At 48.1% G+C, this 23,955-nt stretch overlaps 1 protein-coding gene across 2 annotated transcripts in view; it reads right to left on the minus strand.

Moving 5' to 3' along the window:
* The window catches only part of PRPF39 (pre-mRNA processing factor 39), a 508,214-nt gene that overhangs the window by 160,419 nt on the left and 323,840 nt on the right, over positions 1 to 23,955 (minus strand). For both annotated transcript variants that reach the window (XM_086937261.1, XM_086937262.1), the window contains 2 exons: positions 12,296 to 12,460; positions 11,850 to 11,976 (listed from right to left, as the gene is read on the minus strand). In XM_086937261.1, coding sequence (XP_086793387.1) covers positions 11,850 to 11,976; positions 12,296 to 12,460 — 292 coding nt within the window. The remainder of the gene's footprint in view (positions 1 to 11,849; positions 11,977 to 12,295; positions 12,461 to 23,955) is intronic.

Genomic DNA, 23,955 nt, shown 5'->3' on the forward strand with positions numbered 1-23,955 from the left:
AATCTTTTCCATTTAGCTGCATAGCATGCCCTAGTGATAGGACGTCTAGCTTCTTTAATAACGTTCATACAGTCTGATGGGAGATTGAGGTAACCAAACTAAGACTTCAGGAGTCAGATCACTAGGTTTAGTTAGCTGGTTCTGGAAGTCTTATCTCTCCATGGTTCTGAGTGAGAAGCTTTGTGGAAAGGTGCATCTTTTGGTGCTGAAACTACTGAGAGTTCTAGCAGTGTCGTGAAACATGGTTGTCGGGCGCATGTTGGAACAACCAGGATCATTGTGAGAGACTGTTTGAGTTTGCACACCAGTGACGAAATGAGCAGGAGAGGCAGAAAAACGTACGCAAATCTGCCCGACCAGTTCATCCATATCGCATTGCCTTTGGGACAATGGGTGTGGATACTTGGAGGCGAAGGTTGGGCATTTTGTGTTTAAATGTGAGGCAAACAGATCTATGTCTGGGTGGCCCCACATTTGAAAAAACCGAAGACGAACTTGCGGATGAAGTTCCAATTTGTGAATCTGCGGTTGTTGACTACTGAGCAGATCCGCAATTTGATTGTCTATCCCAGGGAGATGCTCTGATAAGAGGTATATCCTTTGAGGAATGACCCATCTCCAAATGCTCTGTGCTAGGCGTGTTAGCTGCAGAGAGGGTGCCCCACCCCTCCCCTTGTTTTTGTATTCAGTACAGTGCTGTTGTATTGTCCGTCCGGACGAGGACAATTTTGCCTAGGAGATGTTTCTGAAAAGACTTTAGGGTGAGAAATATGGGCAGTAACGCCAAGTGATTGATGTGGAGGAGTTTTTGTTGAGGGGTCCACATACCTTGAATGGTGTGGTTCAAGAGATGAGCTATCGGGGCAGTGAGCGATGCGTCCGCCGTTAGTACTATTTGTGGAAGCGGGTCTAAGAACGGCCACACTTTGGAAAGATTTTGTGTGCTCCACCATTGCAGAGAGCAAAAAGTGCTGCTGTCCACCAATACCAGATCTGTAAGATGACCTTGAGCTTGGTTCCACTGTTGTGCTAGACATTCTTGTAAAGGACGTATTTGGAGTCTTGCGTAAGGGACAATTAAAATGCAAGAGTCCATCATCCCTATTAACTGCATGAACACTCTAGCTGGTAGTGAGTTGCGGTTGAAATTTTATTATGAGGGCTTGCATACTGGCTATCCTGGCTGGATCGGGGTATGCTAGGGCTTTGGAAGGATCTATTGTTGCACCTAGATACTGTTGGGTTTGGGACAGTTGGAGATGTAACTTGGTGAGGTTTATTGTGAATCCCAAGTTGTGCAGCAGCTGGATTGTGTTGTGTGTTTGTTGTACACAATTGCTGCATGACTTGGCTATTATGAGCCTGTTGTCTAGGTAAGGAAACACATCAATGTGTTGTCTTCTTAAGTGGGCTGCTATCACTGCAAGACATTTTGTGAAGACTCTGGGTGCAGTTGTGACCCTGAATGGAAGAACTTTGAATTGGTAATGTTGTCCGTCCACCATGAACTGTAGGTATCTCCTGTGAGCAGGGTGAATAGGAATGTGGAAGTAGGCGTCATTGAGTTCTAGAGTGGCAAGGATATCGCCTTGTTGGAGCAGTGAAAGGACCTGTTTTAGTGTGACCATGTGGAAGTGTTCGGATTGTATGTACAGGTTAAATGGTCTCAGGTCTAATATTGGCCTGAGAGCCGTCCTTTTTGGAAATGAGGAAATAAAGGAAGTAAACCCCTGTACCTTGCTGGTGTAGGGGAACCGGTTCTATTGGATGTTTTGGCAAGAGAGCGAGAACCTCATGCGTGAGAAGTGTTAGATGTTCTGTGGACATTGGACATTGTTTGGGAGGCATGTTGGGAGGATGGGGGGAAGTAGTAAGTTCCAGTCAGTAACCATACTGGATAATTTGTCTTAACCACTTATCTGTGGTGATGGAATTCCAGACATGTAGGAACTGTGATAGTCTTCCCCCGACCGGAGTGGGAGGGGGGGGAGTGAAGTAACTGTTTTGTGGTCGGGGAGTTGGGGGTATTTGAACCACGTCCTCTGCCCCTGTTATTGCCTCTGTAAGTCCCTCTAAATATCCTCTGTTAGGGAAGTTTGAGTGGAGCTTTTGTATGCTGAAGGTGTTTTCTGTGCCAGTTGTTTTGGAGGTGTCCCTATAAGAGGAGCGAATAAAGGAACCTCTACTCGTCGTTGCTTGTAGAGACCCCATGGATTTGGCGGTTTGTGTCCTTTTTCATCTTTTCTAAAGAGGTGTTCACAGTAGGTCCAAACTAGTGTTCCTGATCCAAGGGTTGTTTGAGGATAGTAGACTGTACTTCTTGTTTGAAACCAGATATGCATAGTCACACATGTCTGTGCATTGTATTAATTGTGCGAGATGCTGTATCTGCTGCATCCGGGCAAATTTAATTGAAGTGTTTGTAAGTAATTTCGCCTCTTCTATAAGATCGTTTGCCTTGGTCTTATATTGGTCTGGGAGATGCTGCATAAGGTCTTCAAGCTCATCGTAGTGAGCCCTGTCATACCTTGCTGGTAAGGCTTGTGAGTTGGTGTAACGCCAGAAGTTTACAGCCTGGGAAACAACTATTTTACCCGATGCATCTAGTGTTTAGACTGAGGTGCATCACCTGTGGTTTGGGAATTTGCCCGTTTACGGGCATTTACCACTACCAATGAGTCCAGAGGAAGTGGACTTTTAATGTAAACTGGATCACTTGGAGCTGGTTTGTATTTTGTGTCAATTCTAGGATTGAGCACCCTAGCTCCGGCAGGGTCTTTAACCCCTTGCGTGCTGATGACAGAACGGTTCCGTCATCAGCATCGGTTGAGCTGTGCTGATGACAGAACCGTGCCGACATGACTCCGCCCGCGCAAGGCGGAGTCAGCACAGGCGGAAAAAACGCCCCGCACGCAAGGGGTTAAAAACCTCAGGGGCATGTTTAATCATCCCTTTGAGCATAGGGAGAGTCTTTGTTGTCTTTTGAGGCTGTGAGAATGTCTCTAATAAAAAATCCTCTTCCAGGGGGTCTGAATGGAGTTGAACCCCATGGTATTGTGCAGCTCTATTTATCAGCTGTGCAAACCCTACGTTGTCATCTGGAGGGGATGGTCTGGAGGGGTATAAATCTGGCTCAGGTACATCTGGGACATTATAATCTTACCAAGAGTCATGAGGTAGAATACTGTGGGTGTCATCATCAGTATATATATCATGATGTGGCGGGTCTATGTCTTCATCTCCACCCCTAAATCCTCATCTTGTGTTGTAAGTGATAGAGGAGGTGTTGGAGAAAGTGCTGGAGAAAGTATAATGGCTGTAAGCTGTGGAGGTGGTGAAAAAGGCCTCATAGGTGAAGTGGGTGAGTCTTTTTTCTTCGAGGGTATCTTAGGTTTTCTGAGGTGTCTAATTTCCTCTTTTTAGGTTGTATAGAGGTGACTTGCCCAGTAATGGGGTCAATATGCAGTGTCTTTTGCTTAGGATCCGGTGGATCTGGATGGAAAAGTTCCTTGGATGCACTGTCTTTTTTCGGTGCCGAGGATTTAGACTCAGAGTGGTGTTTTGGCTTATCTTCCTTAGCTTTAGGAGGAGTTTTTGTGTCCTTTTGCCTAGGTGTAGTTTTTCGACTAGGAAGATTTTGGCAGTTTTTTCGGATCTGAAGTTTTGGATGGAGTTTGCTTCGGTGCCGAAGTTTCTGGTATTTTGGGTTTTGGTTTCGGTGCCGAAGGATCTGGAGTCGACGGTACCTTGGGCTTATGTTTCGGTGCAGAAGAGGGTTTTTCGGCACCATGATGTGGGTGGCTCCATCCCAAGCTGCCAGAAGGCTTACTGGGTTTCGAAGCCGGGCCCGGAGGCGGGGCTTCTGAAGCAGTATCACGTGTCATCCCAGACCCGGAGGTAAAGGCATTACCGGAGCCATGTGTTGTATTGGGCCAGGGCGTCGACGTCTGTACTCCCGATTCGTTGACAACGAGTTATCGACTGGTCTTCGGAGTCAGATTCGTCGGCTTCGGAGACGCTGGCTTGTTCATCTCGTTTCCAGTTCCGGATTGTCGGGCCTGTCTCGAAGAAGTCTTCCTGTGCCGAGATTGTTGATTTGGACATTTCGTGAAGTTGAGTCCAGTGATCATGTACAGTCTTCTTGGACCTGAAAGAATCACAGGCCTGGCAGTGTCGACTCTCGTGTTCTGGAGAGAGACTAAGGTGCAGACCTCGTGGAGATTGTGTGGGGGAATTTAGCCCCACACTTGCATTTTTTAAATGGAGTCCTTTCCAAATGCTGGTTGATGGCGCCAATCGACCTAATGGCCCACGTCGACGCCCGGACTTGAAAATCTCTTTGGGAAGTAGATGGGCGTTGAGAGATTGCGATCGAAACAATACCGTTGCGCGGTGAGAGCTTTGCGCGTCTAAGGGGAATCGAAACGACACAACCTGGAGCGCAGCAAATTACATCCGAACCCAATGGTGGAAAAAAAACTATCTGGAGATGGAGTAGATGCCCATGCACATTACTAACCAAAGGAGTCACCTATCTTGCCCAACACCAGATGGCGATCTATGCAAAAGTATGTGATCTACAGCTCATATGCCCCAAACACAAAGTATATATACATTCTGATTCAAGTTAATCCCTTCCATGCTCATGACGAGCTCAGCTCGTCATGCAGTACACTGTCACACTGCTTGTGTGCAGTACACAGTCACACTGCTTGTGTGCAGTACACAGTCACACTGCTTGTGTGCAGTACACAGTCACACTGCTTGTGTGCAGTACACAGTCACACTGCTTGTGTGCAGTACACAGTCACACTGCTTGTGTGCAGTACACAGTCACACTGCTTGTGTGCAGTACACAGTCACACTGCTTGTGTGCTCATGACGAGCTGAGCTCTTCATGAACGATGGGAATCAATGACTCAGCACAGAGGGAGAATTGCTGTAGAAATTGATGTCGTTAAGGGGAGCATCTGAGCTGAAGTCAGCAAGAAGATGGAATTGGGAGTCACTGGACCCTCCGATTGCCCCTGGGCAAGCCAGTTGGATTAATTCCCAAACCTCATTCCAAGGGTTGAAAACCAAAACTGAGGTTCTGTGTTATATAGGGGCCTCAACGCTGTAACCAAGACAGATGCACACCCAATTCCTAGAGCTGATTAGCGAATTGACAGGTTGGAGGCAGACACATTTCTCAGTACCTTTGATTTGCCATCAGGGTACTGACAGATTGGTCTGACCCCAGCAGCAAAAGGAAAGTCAGCCTTCTTGATCCCAGATAGGCATTCACTGTTATGCACTTTGGAATAAAGAAAACCCCTGCCACCCTTCACAGGTTGGTGAATAAAGTCTTTGCTGGGTTGGAAACTTTTAGTGCAGCATATCTAGACGATATTGCGGTCTATAGGTTCACTTCACTTGGTAGGATCACCTGATCCACCTTGAGAAGGTCATGTCTCTACTAGCTGAAGGTTGCACTATCAAAGCAAGCGACTGCCAGATATGGCAGTTCATAGTTGTATACTTGGACCACCTTGTAGGTGGAGGCCAGGTTCAACATTTACAGTCCAAGATCCAGACAATTCTGGACTGGGAAGCTCCACCAACCCAGGGCATTCCTTGGCTTGACTGGGTACTATAGGAAATTTGTGAAGGGCTATGATACCATTGTGGCACCCCTCAGAACTCGCCTCCAAGAAGATGCCAAAGAAGATAATTGGGGCAGAGAAATGTCAAAAGAAGCAATGTGCTCAGCACCCATTCTTAAAGCTCCAGATTATTCGAAGCAGTTTATGCTGCAGACTGATGCCTCTGAACATGGGATTGGAGCAGTCCTTTCCCAGACCATCGATGGCCATGACTAGTCTGTTGGTTTCATTAGCAGGAGGTTACTCCTCAGAGCGCACTTATCATTGAGAGGGAAGCCTTTGCTGTGGTTTGGGCCATGAAGAAGTTAAAACCATACCTGTTTGGCACTCACTTCCTTGTCCATACTGACCAGATGCCTCTCAGATGGCTAATGCAGATGAAAGGTGAAAAAGGTGGTCCACCACACTACAGGGTATGGACTTTACAGGGGAGCACAGACCAAGGAGTGTCCATGCCAATGCAGAGGCCTTTTCAGGTTTTTTCACTTAGAAGATGAACTCCTAGGAAAGGTTAGTCTCTTTTGTTGGGAGGGTGGGGGTTGTTTGAGTAGTAAAGTGCCCTTTGACATGGTCACCCCCACATTTTACCTGGTTTCTGATGCAACTTTGAAAGAAGTGCACTGGGTTCCCGCTATCCAAGTACCCAGAGCTAGACCTCTTCCGCTAAAACTGTAGAATTGTTCTCCCAAATGGCAATAACATTAGCACCACCTATAAGTTCCTAGTAAATGGTACCCCTGGTACCTAGGGCAAGTAGGCAAACTAGTGTCCCCAAGGGCTGCAGTATGCACTGTGTGACCCTACAGCGAGGGCCTTTAACGCAACAAACCCACCTAACTGGTCTACTCTGCACCAGAGTGCCTCTGCCCGGGTACCAGAGAATAGACTGTGCCCTCTTGCTTCCAGGACCCTTGTGACCCTGTTGGGAGTTCCCGGACTTGTCCCCAAGTCCCAATTGGCAGCCTATTTCTAGGTGGCACCCCTTATTTGCTTTCAGGAGACCCAGAACAAAAGCCTGCCCAGGAAGAGGGTGTCACACCCCATTCCACAGGATGACCTGCTGATTAGCATTCCTAGGCCGGCAAGCTTCAAAGAGCTGCTGCCTTTGAAATGCAAATTTGGCTTCCCTCGCAGGAGAGGAAGCCAACCCTCTTGTCCAGAGCCCCTTTGGCACCTGGACTGGTGGAAAATTTAGCTATTCAGATAAGCGTGCCCTTGACCAAGAGGATTCTGGCCCTGCCATAGCCAGACGCTGGCAAGCACCACACCACCTGAGCCATCCATCCATGTCGAAGTGGCCAACTGTGTCAGTGTGGTCCCCAAGCCCTCAAGGTACCGAATCCACTTTGGAGTGACTCTCGTGAACTCAAACGTCACCTGCAGCCTCTGTTGGCAGGCCCCCTCAACCACAGGTGTTATTGGACAGAGAAACCTAGCACCCCAAAGACCCTCTGCACCCAGACGCCACGTCTCGAGGAGAAGAGGGCAAAAGGTGTCTCCACATCCCCAACTTCACAAGAACCGAAGCCACTTGTTGGTTTTACCGGACATGTACCTCAGCCCTTTCCTGTAGCCTCTTTCTACCAAGACCGTTCTCCATAAGATTGACACCAGACACCTTTTGGCACCTGTGCACCCAGCCGCCCTAGTGCCGCTGGTGGTGTTCTGCTGGTGCGGCCTGGGACCTTGCAAACCACCCACCTTAACTCCTGGAGAAGGGTCCCGTAAGTCGCTGACAACCGGTAAACTGCATATGATTTTTATCCTAAAGGATAACATTGCAGAACTCAGAATTCATATTTTAAAATGTACTTACCTGAACGATTTTCTTCTGAACATATATAAATATACTGTAGGAAGCTGGCTCTGTATATACTATACCAAAGTGAGGTATAGTGTGCACAGAGTCCAGTGGAACCCCAAGGGTAGGCAGAGGTAAAAGTAGATAAAACCTTACTCTCGATTTGTGGTAGGGTGGTCGAACAGTAAGGCTGTATCAGAGGGTAGTGTTAAGCATTTGTCGTGCACACTCAATCAGCAAATGATATCACACACTCAAAGACTGAACTTCAGACCAATTGGTTTTGTATACAAATATTTTAGTTATTTTATTTTCTAGAACCAAGCAAGCCTGGCACAGGTAAGGAATACATACCTTACACATTATTAACAGTTTGAATTGCTATTGCTTATGCACTTTGTTTGGATTACATTAGTGTTACTGATGATGCAATGCTTTAGAGAATACAGTACATATACTTTGTATAGGCTTTTTAGTAGAATGTCAAGTAGATTACTTTACAGATTACTTGTCTTACAGTTTAGTATTCCAGGATATAGCACTGGACATTTCCTGTACACAGGTAAGTAAAAGCGTTTTTATTATTTAGTTACAGTTTTGAAGGGTTTCTTAGATTTTCCAACTCCACACTTGGAAATGTTTCATAGAAAAACAGTCAATGTTATCCTGTGGAGGAAAATAGTGTTATCGGTTAACAGGCAAGTACTTTGTTGTGGGAGTTGGTATTGTGAGGTTAGACACAGGGGTCCCCCAGGGTCAAGGATGCACTCTTGATACACCCTCAGCGCACTAGGACAGCCAGGTGCAGAGCGCCGAGGCCCAATGTTATCCAGTGGGGGATAGAGGGCCTCCGGTTGGTGGCTGCAGGCATCAGCTTGAGGCTTGAAGCAGGTCAGGGATCACCAGATCTCTGGTCAGGATCGCAGGGGAAACCTCGTGTTGGGCTACTTGAACTCTGGCCGTGGGCGTCTGGTGCAGTGGGGCAGACCCGCGGATCCTTGCGGAGCTGGAGTCTGTTGAACAAATCCGGTGTTCAGGGGAGACTGAGTCTTTGGGATGGAAGGTAGGCCCTCTGGGTTGCTCAAGGGTGCTGGCTGCAGGACACAGATTTCGCTGGAGCAGGTTCAAGGTGGCGGCAGGCCGGTAGAGCTGGTGACAAGTCAGTGGGCGTCGTCCTCTTGTCAGCTTCAGCACGGACGTTCAGTCCTTTTCCTCCTCTGGTTTCTGGTCTTAGGAAGCTAGGTTCAGGGGTGCCCCTAAATACTAGATTTAGGGGGCGTTACAGGTAGGTAAATGGTTGGGAACAATGGGTCCCTTCCCTAAGGGGGGTACAACCCCTATTATGCCACCCTCAAGTGGGAGGGGGCATAAGCCTCACCCTGGTTGGCTGGGTCCCCCATCTGCAAGATGGCGGGGACAGAGTTGTGCTTCACCTTGCCTCCCCCACCTGAGGGGTGGAGTTGGCAGAAGTGGGCACATCTCTTTTCCTCACTCGATTTTCCTGCTGGTTCTCTCAGCCAAAGTGGGGTCAGAACCAGTGGGGACCAGTTGCTGAAAGTAGCAAGTGACCTGGGGAAGCTCACAAAGGCAGCAAGCCTTTGAAGCTCCCCCAATGAGGACCCTGCCCATCCTGGGGGAGGAGGCTTGGCACCTCGTCCCAGGATGTGCCTTGTTACAGCCCCCCGAGAGCAGCAGGCTCCCGACCCAGGGATCCAGAAAGATGTTTGGTGGTGGCAGTTCAAAGCAGCCACTCAGCGTGGACTCTAGTGGTAGGTCGTTTTTCAGGGGACATCTCTAAGATGCCATCTGTGTGCATTTTTCATTAAATCCCACACTAACATCAGTGTGGGTTTAATGTGCTGAGAAGTTTGATACCAAACTTTTCAGTTTTCATTTTAGCCATTACGGTGCTGCGGACTTCGTAATGACAAACTCCCAGCACCATATACTCTTAATGGCAGCACTGCACTTACAAGAATTGACTTGGACACTGTAGGGGTACAGGGCACATGCAACAGAACCCTCAGCACTGGTATAGTGCAGCCAGCTAGAGGGGTGACTGATCTATGCCAGGGCAGTGGGCTGTAGGCATGGCACAGGGATGTGTGCCATGTTAACTTCACTTTGTTCTGCACCAAGACACGCAGCCTGCAAAGTCAGTGTGTGAGTGTAAAGGTACAACCCTTAGGGTGGCACAATAAGTGCTGCAGCCCTTAGAGGCCTTCCTTGGTCACAGTGCCCTGGGTACCTGTGGTACCTTTTACCAGGCGCTCACCAGTGGCCAGAGGTGCCAATCGGGTTTGGGTTTCAATGCAGTTTTAGGGAAAAAACATAGGCCCTGGGTACACTCAGTCCAAGCACATCAGCAGTTCAGCAAAAAGTGGGGGCAACCATGCAGAAAGAGGGCACTTTCTCAAAGATACTTGCTATTTTTGTAAATTGGTGTGGATCTCTTTTGAGTCGCTTGTTTCATTTATTGACCATTGTATGTATTCTCAGATGTCGTGCACTCCTCTGTGTCAAGTCTAAGGCTTCTCGACGACTCTACCCCCTAACAGAGCACCTTGGGGTGCCATTGCAAGCTCCTTGTCAACTCTTAAGGGAACCCTTGGACTCTTTACACAATATATATCTAATTTTGATATATAAAGAGCCAGCTTCCTACACCTATGGTGAGAATACATGTTTGAGGTTCTCAGGGCAATGGGATATGGCGTGTACTTTTTTGTGCTGAGTAGGATTTAAATACACAGACCACAAGGGTTTACTCGGAGGTAGAACTTCCAGCAGCGTGACAATGGAGAAAGGAACCTGGCAGAGAGAAGAGTTATTGCCCCTACTGTTCGTGATAGTTCTGAAGCCATTAGCATTTTGGCAGCTGCATGAGATGGAACCTTGGGGTGTCTGTGTAGGCAGCGAAGTACATGTGGTATGTGGATGACACTTAGGTCTATGTAACGCCACCCAGTGAATTGGTACTTATACACCTGTGGGTCTGGAGGTATTTGCCAGGCCTCGAGACCTGGAACTCTATATCGCTGCTCAGCTATAGCATGCAGCAAATGGGTGCCCTGAGAGCCCGAACTGAGAATTCATACTGATGAAAGAAGTGCTGCCGGATGGTGTTGTGTAGATCTGCCAGATAAGGAGCACACAAGCCCAAATAAACACCTAGATTGATAAGCTAGGATGCTCAGCCTTATAAATCGTAGGCCAGAGAGTACAGAGATGTCTGCCTATAATTAGGGCATTCCCAAACGATTGGTTGTAACTGTTTAGGTAAATATGGGAAACAATATCACTGGCGGCATAGAAGGATAGGGGATGCCTAGAGATGGGAGATCTGTACCCAGGGGGTAGGTCTATAACATTCAAGGAAGTGTGAGATGTTCAGAATCAGAGCAGGGCAGATGGTGCAGTTCACCAAATCGGTGTGTACAGCCTGAAAGGGGTAAAGATGGTTTGTGTGCGTGTGTGTGTGTCTCTCTATGGAACTTGAAAGCAAAAGATCACTTTCCCCAACTGCGGGCTTGATGAGCTTTGGATGATGATCAACAGTCCCCACTGACAGATGCAGAATGGGAAATGGTTTGTGCACAAGTGCAGGAGGTTATTTGATGCCTGCTAGGCTCCAGGTGATATGCCTGCTAGACTCCAGATCTGCCAGGACTGAGGACTGTCTCCACTGGGATGAGCAAGGAGCCGCATTCCAACACATGACCTGGACGTGCAGTAAGATACAGCAGTACTGGAGAGATGTGATCCTGAAGCTTGAGAGAGTGACTCGCGTTGCAACCATATGAAAAGGCCTATTGGGCAGAATTCACAAGCCCAAATACAGCAGAGATTTGCAACCATCGACTTACTACTGCCAATCCCCGAACAGTAATACACTGGTGGTCTATAAATAGCTCACTAAATGGGACCAGAACATAGAGGAGTGGGCGCTGGAGAAAGAAGTGCTACTGAAAAGAGTGCAAAGAGAGAAGGGGGTGGTGGAGGATATGGCACACAGAGACCATGTTTCAGACATTCTTGCAGGGTCAACACAATGGGTATGATGCTGCGGGGAGCCCAGAGACCTAGAGGACTGCTGACTGATAAACAGGGATACCCTGCCTAGCTATAAAGCGTACTGGGGATGTGCATGGCTGAGACTGGAGACTTGGAATTGTTGGTAATTGGAGGCAACTAGACAAGGACTGGGCATAATATGTCAATCTGTTTAAAGCTGATGTACGTATACCACTTTATTGTACAATGTACCTTATCAATGAGAGTACTGACTGCTTATGGGGAAGCATACGGCTGTTGTCATACTGTTAAGTTTATTAAACCGCTAAATTAGAAATAAAAACAAAGCAAAAAATGTTGTAAATAAATACAATTAAGCAAAACCTTACCCTGCTGTTCTTCAAAGGCCGCCCAGAGTAAATGGATCAGTGGCTTCTTTGGAAGGTGAATTACGCAAGCTCTGCTATAAACATGTTGTACTCCTTCAACACCGTGGTGCTCCATGTATTTTGCATACTAAATATAAAAGCAGATCATTAATACAAGCTTCAGTGTGTGTTTAGAGGGCTTAAAAAGATGACTGAATAAAAAAAATCTTTTTTAAACCCGTTCAGCACCTTATTGAACCACTAGACTAGTTTCTGTAAGGAAGGACGTAGAGAGGCAACGGAGTTGGCATATGCAGCAGTCAAATCTGGTTGCAAGCAGACCATCCCCCTAATGCAACAGACATAGTTATATATGAACAATATTCAACAATACAATGTTAGTAACCAGATCAAATGTTTGAAATTATAAATACATTTAGGGTAGAAAGGGGAAGATTTTTTCTTGCCTTGATCCAAAATTCCTCATAGAGGGCACAACATATAACACATCTTTCAAACAGGACCACTACTCGCTCATGAGACCCATTTTCAATTTCGAACTCCACGTATTCTCTCCAATTTTTCAGCTGGGCTTTCTCCAAAGGTTTTACATGGAAGTATGGTCTTTTTATCTGGAGGGATTTAAAAGAACATGATTAAACTTCTACGTATACACAACTTAGAAGAATTGTTTTTTAAAGACAACCGGTCTATAATATGAGCAGTAACAAGTAAAAGTCCCTACTTGAGAACTATAGAACTGCTAACTTAGGCATTACTCCTTTCACGAGTTAATGATTTGGAGACCTTTGTTTCAGGTCCCTTTTGAGGTGCAATTATTCCAGTTACTTTTAGAACAATTCCCATAACCTACCCACGTGTCTCATCATGAAGGACTGAAAGCCTATGTTGAAAGTACCAGAATCACAAGGAAGGATTAGGTTACTGAAGGAAGATGGCTCTGTATATACTATACCAAAGTGAGGTATAGTGTGTACAGAGTCCAGTGGAACCACAAAGGTAGGCAGAGGTAAAGTTAAATAGAACCTTACTCTCCATTTGTGGTAGTGTGGTCGAGCAGTAAGGCAGTATCAGAGGACAGTGTTATTCATTTGTTGTACACACTTAGTCAGCAAATGAATTCACACACTCAAAGACTAAACTTCAGACCAATTGTTTTTGTATAAAAATATTCTTTGTTATTTTATTTTCTAGACCAAGCAAGCCTGGCACAGGTAAGCCATAAGTACTTTACAGTAGTAATGCAATTGACGCACAAGTTACTACTTGTGTAACCTTACAGATATATCGTTACACAAGTAGTAACTTGTGCATATGAAAGAGACACGTTAGTGATAGATTTCTTACCTTAGAATAAATGTCAACCCGGTGGTGGGTCTGCGAACCAATAATCACACCAGAAAGTCCTGGAGGACGGAACGGCCAAAGAAGCCATCTCTCCGGACTTGGCTGTCCAGGCAGTAGTGTCTTGTGAACGTGTGCAGCGAGGCCCACGTAGCTGCCTGACAAATGTCCTGCAAGGGGACTCCTCGGCCCAGGGCAGTAGTAGTCGCCGTGGCCAGAGTGGAGTGGGCCCTCAGCCCAACAGGAGGTTCCATTTTAGCCAAAGAGTAACACGCCTGGATGCACAACACGATCCACTGAGAGATGGTCCACTTGTGCACCGCCCGTCCTTTCTTAGCGCCCACGTAATCAATAAAGAGTTGGTCATCCACCCGGAACTGGCGTGTGCGATCCAGATAGTAAGAGAGCGCACGTTTTGGGTCCAGGCGGTGGAGTCTCTTCCTCTTTCGAGGGATGCGGAGGTAGAAAGAAGGTGGGCAAGGTGATGGACTGCCAGATGTGGAAGGCTGTGACTACCTTGGGCAGGAAAGAGGGTTTTGTCCGCAACACAACCTTGTCCAGATGGACAGAAAGGAAAGGAGGTTTAGAGGAAAGAGCCTAGAGCTCACTCACTTTCCTGGCAGAGGTGATGGCAACCAGGAAAGCAGTCTTAAGCGTAAGAAGACGGAGAGGACAGTTCTGAAGCAACTCAAAGGGAGCGCACATCAGGTAAGTTAGAACCAGGTTCAAGTCCCACTGGGGCATCACGAAAGGAACAGGAGGGAACATATGAGTGATGCCCTTTAAGAATCTGTTAACAATCGGGGACTTGAACAAAGAAGGCTGATCAGGTAGCCTTAAGAAGGCGGAAAGGGCAGAAAGGTAGCCCTTGATAGTGCCCAGAACAGAGCCCTGCTGGGCAATAGGAAGAAGGAAGAGGAGAACCTCCGAAAGAGGGGCATTGAGATGATCCACAGCCTTTGCTGTGCACCATGCCACAAATCTGCAGGCGTATACCAACTTTGTGGAGGGACGCCTGGCTGCCAGAATCACAGTACAGACTTCAGGAGGTAAGTCAAATGGCCTCAACTGTCGTCGCTCAATCTCCAAGCATGGAGGTGGAGACTCAACAGGTGCGGGTGGAGGACCGTCCCCTGCTGCTGCGACAGAAGGTCCTCCTGAAGAGGCAGACTAATCGGGGGATCGACTGACATACTGGGTAACTCGGGTTACCAGTACCATCGCACCCAGTCCGGAGCCACAAGGATGACTTGGGCCCAGTCGCGCTTGATTTTCTTTAGCACTCTGGGCAGAAGTGGTATAGGCGGATAGGCGTACAACAGACCGCAACTCCACTTGTGATGAAAAGCATCCCCGAGCGAGTGCCACCTTGGAAATTCCAACGTGCAGAACTGGTGACATCGCGCGTTCTCTTCGGTGGCGAATAGATCTAACCAAGGCTCTCCCCACTGCAGAAAGAGGCCTTGCCCCACGTCCGAGTTCAGACGCCATTCGTGATCCATCATGCACCTTCGGCTGAGCTCGTCCGCCCTGGCGTTCAGAGAACCTGCCAGGTGTTGAACCGCCAGGGTCACCCCCTGATGTTCCAGCCACTGCCAGAGGCGCAGAGCCTCCTGGCAGAGGGTCCACAACACCACCTCGCCCTGTTTGTTGCAGTACCACAAGGCGGTGGTGTTGTCCGTGAACACCTGCACTACACTCCCCCGGAAAGAGGGGAGAATACCTTCAGTGCTAGACGAATCGCCCGCAACTCCAGAAGGTTGACATGGAGCCGGAACACCGCCGGAGACCAGAGGCCTCTGATCTCCGCCTCTCCCATGTGGCCTCCCCAGCCCTGGTGGGACGCATCCGTCACAACTATGTGCTCCGGTTGGGGAAGGGAGAGGGATCTGCCGCTGACCCAATCGCGGTCCGTGAGCCACCACTGCAGCTGTCTCGCAGTGCCCTCCGAGATCATGACATGGTCAGACAGGTTGCCCTGATGCTGGGCCCACTGAAACTTCAGGTCCCACTGCAGAACCCGCATCCGCCACTTGGCGTAATGCACCAGAAGGATGCAGGAGGCCATCAGCCCCAGAAGCCGCAGCGTCAACCTGACCGAGACTCAGGATAAAGGCTGAAAGATTGGAATCAGAGCCTGAATATCCCGGACCCGCTGTTCGGGAGGATAAACCCGAAACTGCGCCGAGTCGAGGACCGCTCCGATGAAGAGGAGCTTCTGAGAGGGGCACAGGTGTGACTTCGGCACGTTGATGGAAAACCCCAGCTGGTGAAGGAGGTCCGCCGTTGTCTGACGACTGTCTGGGGCGAGCCCGCCTTCAACAACCAGTCGGCGAGGTAGGGGGAAGACTGAAACCCCTAACCTGCGCAGATGAGCTGCGACCACTGCCATCTCTTTCATGAACACCCGTGGGGCGCTGGTAAGGCCGAAGAGGAGCACGGTAAACTGAAAGTGCTCGTGGCCTACCGTGAACGGCAGGTAGCGCCGGTGGGCCGGCAGGACGTGTAAATAAGCGTTCTGCAAGTCCAACGCTACCATCCAGTCTCCTGGGTCCAGGGCAGCTAAGACCTGAGCCAATGTCAGCATTTTGAACTTCTCCTTCCGGAGGAAGCCGTTGACGTTCCGTAGGTCCAAGATAGGGCGCAGGCCCCCCTTGCCCTTCTTGGGTACCAGAAAGTAGTAGGAGTAACAACCACACCCTACTTCCGGCCCCGGAACGTGCTCGATGGCCCCGTGGCCAAGAGGGCCGTAACTTCCTCTTGCAGAAGTTGCAAGTGATCCCCCAACAAGCGGTGTATTGCGGGGGCATGCCTGGAGGGTCGCCTCGAAGGGAAGGGAGTAGACCCTTCAGACGATTTGCAGCACCCACATGTCCGACGTGACAGTGCGCCAGTGGAGGTGGTGATGGCGAACCCTGCCCACCACTGGCGTCACATGGGCCTGAAAGCATGGACTAGGAGGGTTTTGAGGCGGATGCTGCAGGGGGAAGGTGTGGACAGGCCTCTCTGTTGTCCCCGACCACCACCACAGCGGTTTCCACGGCCGCCACCACGCTGTGTATTAGTCTGCAGTGCGTGGCTGGCAGCACGTGTGGGAGCGCCCCTTCCTTGGCCACGAAAGGAGCGAAAGGCACTCCTTTGCTGGCGTGGGGCAGAGAGGCCCAAGGACTTGGCATAGCCCTGGAGTCCTTAAAACGCTCAAGCGCATGGTCTGCCTTGTCGCCAAAGAGGCGACGGCCATCAAACGGCATGTCCAGAAGGGTGGCCTGGGCATTAGCCGAAAAGTTGGCGGTCCTCAACCAGGCGTGGCGTTGAACCGCCACCAACGTTGCCATCGCTCTGCCTAGTTAGTCCGTGGTATCCAGCCCACACCGGATGGAATAGCGTGCCACATCTCGACCCTCCGCAAGGGCTTGGGCGAGTTTAGTCCGGGGGCTCCTCCGGACATTGTGGCAGCACGTCCGCGACCGTGTCCCACAGAGTGTGGGTGTAGCGGCCCAAGAGGCATGCGATATTGACTGACCACAGTCCCAAACTCAAGGACGAGAACACCTTCTTACCGAATTGTACGTACCTCTTGGATTACCGTGCGGTCTGGGAAGTAGAGGGCTGGATAACCAGGCTCTCGGGGGTGGGGTGGGTGGACAAGAAGCAAGGGTCGCCCGGAGCTGGCCACGTTCCTATCTACAGGCTGACCAGTAGCGGGCTTGGACCAAGTGCCTAAAAGAACGTCACACAAGACCTCATTAAACGGCAGCAGAGGCTCAGCAGAGCTTGCCTGCGGTTTAAGGACCTCAGTGAGGAGGTTAGTCCTCACGGCCGCGACGGGGAGCTCTAGGCCCAATGTCCAGTCCACTGGCATCCCCAAGCTCACATGTCCAGTGCTGTTTGAGACTGGCAGTCCTTTCCAGAGGGTTCACAGACTCCTCCCAATCTCCCTCGTCACCCATCACCTGAAGTTCAGGTTCAAAGGATGGGGCCAGTTCGTGGAAGTAAAAGTCTCCATACGACGTCGAGAGCGGCGCCGGAACCGAATCAAGGGCAGGATCGGGGACGGCGTTGCCCGTAGGCGGCGCCGGGGGCGACACCCTAGGGGCCGGCGTCGGTGAGGTCGTGAGGTCGACCGGCGACGACCCGGAACCAGATCCAGTGAGTGCCTGCGGCACCGGGACCGAAGTCGCCGCCGGCGCCGAAGCATCGGACGGCGCCGAAGCACCCGACCCGCTAGTCCCCCCCAGCCGGTACCGCTGGGCCCGAAGGCACCACGGAGCCCAGCGGAGGAGGGAGAGACCTCATGGCCATAAGGTACCGCTCGATCTCCTCTGGCATCACATCGTGCCCAGGGACCGGAAGGTATGGGGCAGGTTGCGACGCCCGCGACTCCGTCGGAGCCGCATGGGTGATGTAACCCAAACCCCCGGCCGCGTCGAGTGGGTGGGTGGGTGGGGGTTTTGGTTGGTCGGAAGAAAGATGACGCCTTTCCAACCTCATGTCTCTTACCTGAGCACGTTGATCCCGAAGATCGATGCCGACTCTCGGAACTACGAGGGCTCTGACCCCGCGACCGGTCCCTCGACCTCCTGTGGGACCGGGACCTTGAACGGCGCGGGCCGACTGCCGGAGCTCAAGCCGCTTGCAGGTTCGGTCGTCTTGGTCTAGACACCGGCGATGGTGGTCGGTAACCGACATCAGTTGGCTGCACTTGGAGCAGGGTTTGAACCCGGGCATCCCTACCGGCACCGTAGGAGTCGAACGACTCGAGAAAAACAGATCAAAAGATCAAAAAAGTTTAGTCAAAAAGTGACTAAGAGGTAGAGCTTCTCCGGGATCTGCGCTAGCTGGCACGGAAAAAAGAACTGACGTCAGCGCGCGAGGGCGGCGTCTGAGTACTCCGGCGACATCATTCGGACACGGACGCGGAGCCGCAGACGACGCCTACCGACGCGCAGGGGTATTGCTACGCAAAAGTTTCCGGATCCAGTCCGACGCCTGTGGATATTCTAAGGTAAGGAATCTATCACTAACGTGTCTCTTTCAGATATACTGTTTGAATGATACTTGTACATGCACTTTGATTTGATTTACAGTATGGATGCAGAGAAATGCAATACTTAGTAAATGCAGTACATAGACTTCAATAGGCTTTTCAGTAAAATAGCAGGTGAGTAACTTTTGAGATTACTAGGCTTACACAGAGTAGTATATCTAGATACTACTCTGGGACATTTCCTGAAAACAGGTAAGTAAAATCGTTTTTGTTAAATAATGCAATTTTTTAAAAATTTCTTTAGTTCCTCAAACTCCACACGTAGAAACTTTTCACAGAAAGACAGCCAATGTTAACCTATGGAGGAAAGGAAAATGCTACTTACCCAGTATGCATCTGTTCTTGGCATAGAAAGCTGTAGATTCATATGCGTTAGCATAGATCACCATCAGGTGTTGGGCATGTTTGCACTTTCTTTTTCTTCGGAGAAGTCTTTATAGTCACAAGATAGGCGACTCATCCCTTTGGTGATAGTGCGCATGGGCATCAACTCCATCCCCAGACTGTTTTTGTCGTGAGGGTGATGATGGAGTTAGTAAGAGTAGAAAGAGATGTCCATATATAGTGTATCTAAGTAAGATAATACTGCAACGGATCAAGGTACCTGGGAAGGCGGGTGTGTGCATATGAATCTACAGCTTTATATGCCAAGAACAGATGCATACTAGGTAAGTAGCATTTTCCGTTCAAAGCATAAGAGCTGTAGATCATATGCGTTAGCATAGACTATACAGCAGTTAGCTTCCCAGCGGGGGCTATCCTGCATCTGTTGCAGTGGTTTGAAATAGTGTTCTTAAAATGGCCTGGCCCACACTAGCTTATTGTTTCGCTAACACATTTACACAATAGTGCGTTGTGAATGTGTGTGGTGTAGACCATGTTGCAGATGTCATCCAAGGGTATGTTCCCTAGGAATGCCATAGAAGCCCCTAGTTTGCGTGTAGAGTGTGCTCTAGATGAATTGTTAAGGTGCGTTTAGCCTTGAGGTAGCATATTTGGATGCACTTAACTATCCGCCGTGCAATACCTGCTTTTGAAATGGGATTACCTTTATGTGGTGAAGAAAAAGCAACAAAGTTGTTTAGTTTTCCTAAAATATTTGGTTCTTTCAATGTAATAAAGTATTGCTCTTTCTACATCCAATGTGTGAAGAGCACATTCTGCTACTGAGTCTGGTTGAGGGAAAAACAAGGGTAACTCAACTGACTGTTGAGTTGAAAGGCAGAAACGACTGTGTAAAAATTTTGGGTTAGTCCTAAGAACCACTTTATTGTGGTGAATTTGTAAAAATGGTTCTTGTATAGTTAGTGCCTGGACCTCACCAACTCTTCTAAGAGATGTGATGGCTATAAGGAAGGCTACCTTACAAGTCAGAAATCGTAGTTCGCATTTCTGCAAAGGCTCAAACAGCAGGCTCATTAGTCTTGTAAGGACTATGTTAAGATTCCACACGGGAGAAGGTGGAAGTCTAGGAGGAATGATTCTTTTTATTCCTTCCATAAAGGCTTTGATAGCGGGTACACAAAACAAAGACAAGTGTTGTCTGTTTTGTAGGTAAGCCGCTATTGCAGCAAGATGTAATCATATAGATGTGTATGCCAAGTTAAAACGGTGTGAGTGTAACAGATAGCAAATTATGTTTTGAGTAGAAGCATCTAACGGATTGATTTTATTGTTAGTACAATAAATTACAAATAGTTTCTATTTTGCTGCATAGCATGCTCTTGTGGTAGGGCGTCTAGCCTCTTTAATGGCGTCCATGCAGTCTGGCGGGAGATTAAGGTAGCCAAACTATGATTTCAGGTGCCAGATCGCAAGGTTGAGTCGACAGGGATCTGGATGTCTTATTTCTCCATCATTCTGACTAAGGAGCTTGGGGCAGAGGTGTAACTTTTGAAGAGGAACTACTGATAGTTCCAACAGGGTTGTGTACCATGGTTTTCGAGCTCATGTGGGAGCAACTAGGATTTTTGTGAGAGAATGTTGCTTGAGCTTCCAAACCACTAATTGAATTAGCGGGAGACGTGGAAAAGCGTAAGCAAATTTACCTGACAAATTCATCCAACAACAGAAACCATAAGAGCTGCACTAGATCAAGGGAGGAAGGCAGTCTTAATCCTCCTTGATCTATCTGCAGCATTCGACACGGTGTCCCATGCCATTCTATTACATCGCTTGGTTGAAGCTGGCATAGGGGGCACCGTGTTGAATTGGTTCAAAAATTTTCTGTTACATAGAAAACAGATAACCATGTTAGGACAGTTTTCACTCGGAGGAGGAGAAGGAGATTGGCTCAGGGGTGCCTCAGGGCTCAAGTTTGAGCCCTACTCTGTTCAATCTTTATATGGCACCCCTGATCAATCTAATTGCTTCCTACGATGTGAGTACTATTGCATACGCAGACGACACTCAACTGGTCCTGGTTCTGGATGAAGATACAGATAAGGCTGAACAGGTTCTGAAAGAGTGTCTGACTGCGACCTTCAATTGGATGCATGATAACCACCTTAGATCCTACCATTTGGGAAAAACAATCTCTTATCTCCACACACTTGCTGGCCATCTGATGCGGAAGCCCTTCCAAACACCATCAGCGCAACTCGAAACTTGGGCATAAAATTCGATGACATGCTTTCCTTTAAGCAACAATCTAAAGAAGTAGCTGCGGTCTGCTTCAATATCATAAAAGGTTTACGCAAATTCTTTGATTACCTGCCCTTGTCTGCCCGCCGCACAGTAGCTATTGCTTTAGTTACATCAAGAATGGACTACTGTAATAGTCTGTGTGAAGGGGTGGCAAAATCTACCCTGCATAAATTACAGATGGTTCAGAACTCGGTGGCTCGGTTGGTCCTGAGGTGGCCCAGAAAATCATCAGCATCAGCCGCCTTAGACATGCTGCATTGGCTTCCCATTCAGAAACGTATACTATTCAAAATCCTTGTGATTACATTTAGATGTTTTCACAAGCGCGGTCCAAATTATCTGTCCAACAAATTTCACAGATACCACCCCACTAGAGAACTCAGATCAGCAACAGCTAATTTGAGGACTGTTCCCAAGTTCAGACTTGCCACCAAGGGTGGAAAATCACTGGCAGTTCTAGGAGCCAAAGCCTGGAAAACACTCCCTGCTCATCTTCGCTTAATTGCATCAGAACAAAACTTCAAAAAATCCCTAAAAACATGGATCTATGGATTAGCCGAATCAACTTGCAAATCTCTTGTCTAAATCACATAACATCTATAATTCAGCTAAAACATCTGCCAATCTACCAGCAATGAAGTCGCAGCGCCAGGTCCTCCGTGGAGTGACAGTGCGCTTTATAAATACCCCCAAACATCAAACATCCATCGCGCATTGCCTTTGGACAATGGGTGTGGATACCCAGACGCAAAGTCTGGGCCTTTTGCGTTGAGGTGTGTGGCAAACAGATCTATTTCTAGTAGCACCATGTCTGGAAGACTAGGGAGGAGTACTTCATTATGTAGTTCCCATTCGTGGATCTGTTGTCTTGGACGACTGAGCAGATCGGCATTCTGATGGTTTACTCCTGGGAGATGTTCTGCAAGGAGATATATGTTCTGAGGTATGGCTCATCTCCTTATGCTTTAAGCTAGGTGTGAAAGCTGTGGAAAGTGTGACCCCTCTTCTTTTTGTAAGTAGTACAGTGCTGTCATATTGTCTGTATGGATTAGGACAGCTTTGCCTACTATGTGTCGCTGAAAAGCTTTCAATGAGACAACAATCTAGTCACAGACCTCCTCTCTCTTTAGGACGGGTGCCGCCACCAGCGGTGATGAACCGATATACGTCTTCCCAAATACACTCTGCATTCGCAAAGTTTGCAGCGCACTCGTAATTCATTTGCAAAGTTTATTTCGCCAAAGCCATCGTAGCTGACAAACGCGTTTCGGCCTTGACGGCCTTTGTCAATGTCAGCACGTCACTATTTGAAAAAATGTTATATACAACATTTTACATCAACATCAATAACGGACTGTAGGGAAGCATTGCGTTCCAAATTCACGGCAACCATATTTAAATATTAATACGGCATTCATGATGGATTGACCAGCTCCTGGTATTTCATCAGATGCAAGTTGCAAGTACAATGGGTAATAACTAATATTATATATATATATATATATTTAATATATTTATATACACACTCAGTTTTTACAGTGGGACCAAATGAGAACAAAGGAAATCAAAATTCCTCAGTATCTAATATTATCCAGGGACTTTGAAAATAGTCAATGACATAGCAACATCTGAAAGCATTAATTTTTTTACATAAATAAATCCTTCTTATTGAAAGGAGCTCACCTTTTTGGAATAGATGGTGTAACACAGCTTTGCCCACATCTGCGTCACTACCCTGCGTCAATTCCAGGCAGCAGTGCTGAGTGAACGTCTGGGTGCTTTTCCACGTTGCAGCCTGACATATTTCTCCAGTGGAATGCCTGCGAACAGAGCAGCCGAAGTGGAGTCTGCTCTTGTAGAATGCGCCTTGGACCTCTTTGCCAAAGGTTTACCTGCTTTGACATGGCAAAATTGTATTGTAGCTGAGATCCATCTGGCAATAATCACCCTTGTAACTGTGGTGCATTGACAACCTTGTCCAGAGGCTACGATAAGCTAGTCAGCTTTGCAGCTGCTCTTAGGTTTTTTGCAGGTAGAATTTGAGACATCGTTTAATGTCCAGAGTGTGTACAGCCTGTCCAGCAGGGGTAAATGGATTGGGAAATAAAGTTTTGAGAATGAGGAGGTGGAATTGCGAAGGAACCTTAGGGATACATTTTGTATTTGTCCTGAGAACTACAAAGTCATTCATGAAGCGTAAAAAGGTTATTTGGTGGTCAAGGCCTGTATTTCACCAACTCTTTTGGCAGATGTTAGAGTGAGAAGAAGAGCAACTTTCCAAGTGAGAAATTTGATGTCAGCCCTATGGAGGGGTTCAAAAGGTTGGTTAATCAGCTGTGAGAGAACCACATTAAGATGCCATTCCGAAGGGGAAGCACTCACCAGAGGGAAAGTTCAGAATAGACTTTTCATGTATTGCTTTACAAGTCTTGTGGAACACAGAAACGAAGTCTTAGCAGAGGGTCTGTATCAAGAGATAGGAGGGAGGTGGACTTTTACTGATGCATTGACCAGACCTGACATAGCCAGGGAGAGTAAATATGGTAGGATATGTTCTGCAGAATCGAGGAAAGGATGAACATTGTTCTGTTGCCACCAATGACAAAATATTTTTCATTTTAATCTGTAAGGTTTGTTGGTGCCTTTCGCTCTAAACCTGGAGAGAATATCCTTTCCAATCCAATTATTTTCAAATCCCGAAATTCAAAGAATAAAGGAGTCACCCATACAATTAGAGAGATGCTGACTCCGGGTGACATATCTGGCCCCCATTCATGGTCGGAAGAGTTGGTGGAAGGCGAATGGGCTTGGCTTCTGAAAGGAGAAAAAGGTATGAAAACCAGTGTTGCCTGGGCCACCTGTGAGTTATCAGTAGGAGGCAACTGCGTTCTGCTTTCATCTTGGTGAGGACTTTGGGAATCAGTGGGATTAGGAGGGAAAGCGCACGCATATATCACAGACCATCGCATCAAAAGTGCATTCGCCCACTATTCTGGGAGAGGGAATCTGCTGGTACAGAACCGGCATTTGGCATGGTTGTCTACTGCGAAAATGTCCAGCACCAGCCCC

This window comes from Lissotriton vulgaris, chromosome 9 (genome assembly GCF_964263255.1).
Source record: "Lissotriton vulgaris chromosome 9, aLisVul1.2, whole genome shotgun sequence".
Lineage (NCBI taxonomy): Eukaryota > Metazoa > Chordata > Amphibia > Caudata > Salamandridae > Lissotriton > Lissotriton vulgaris.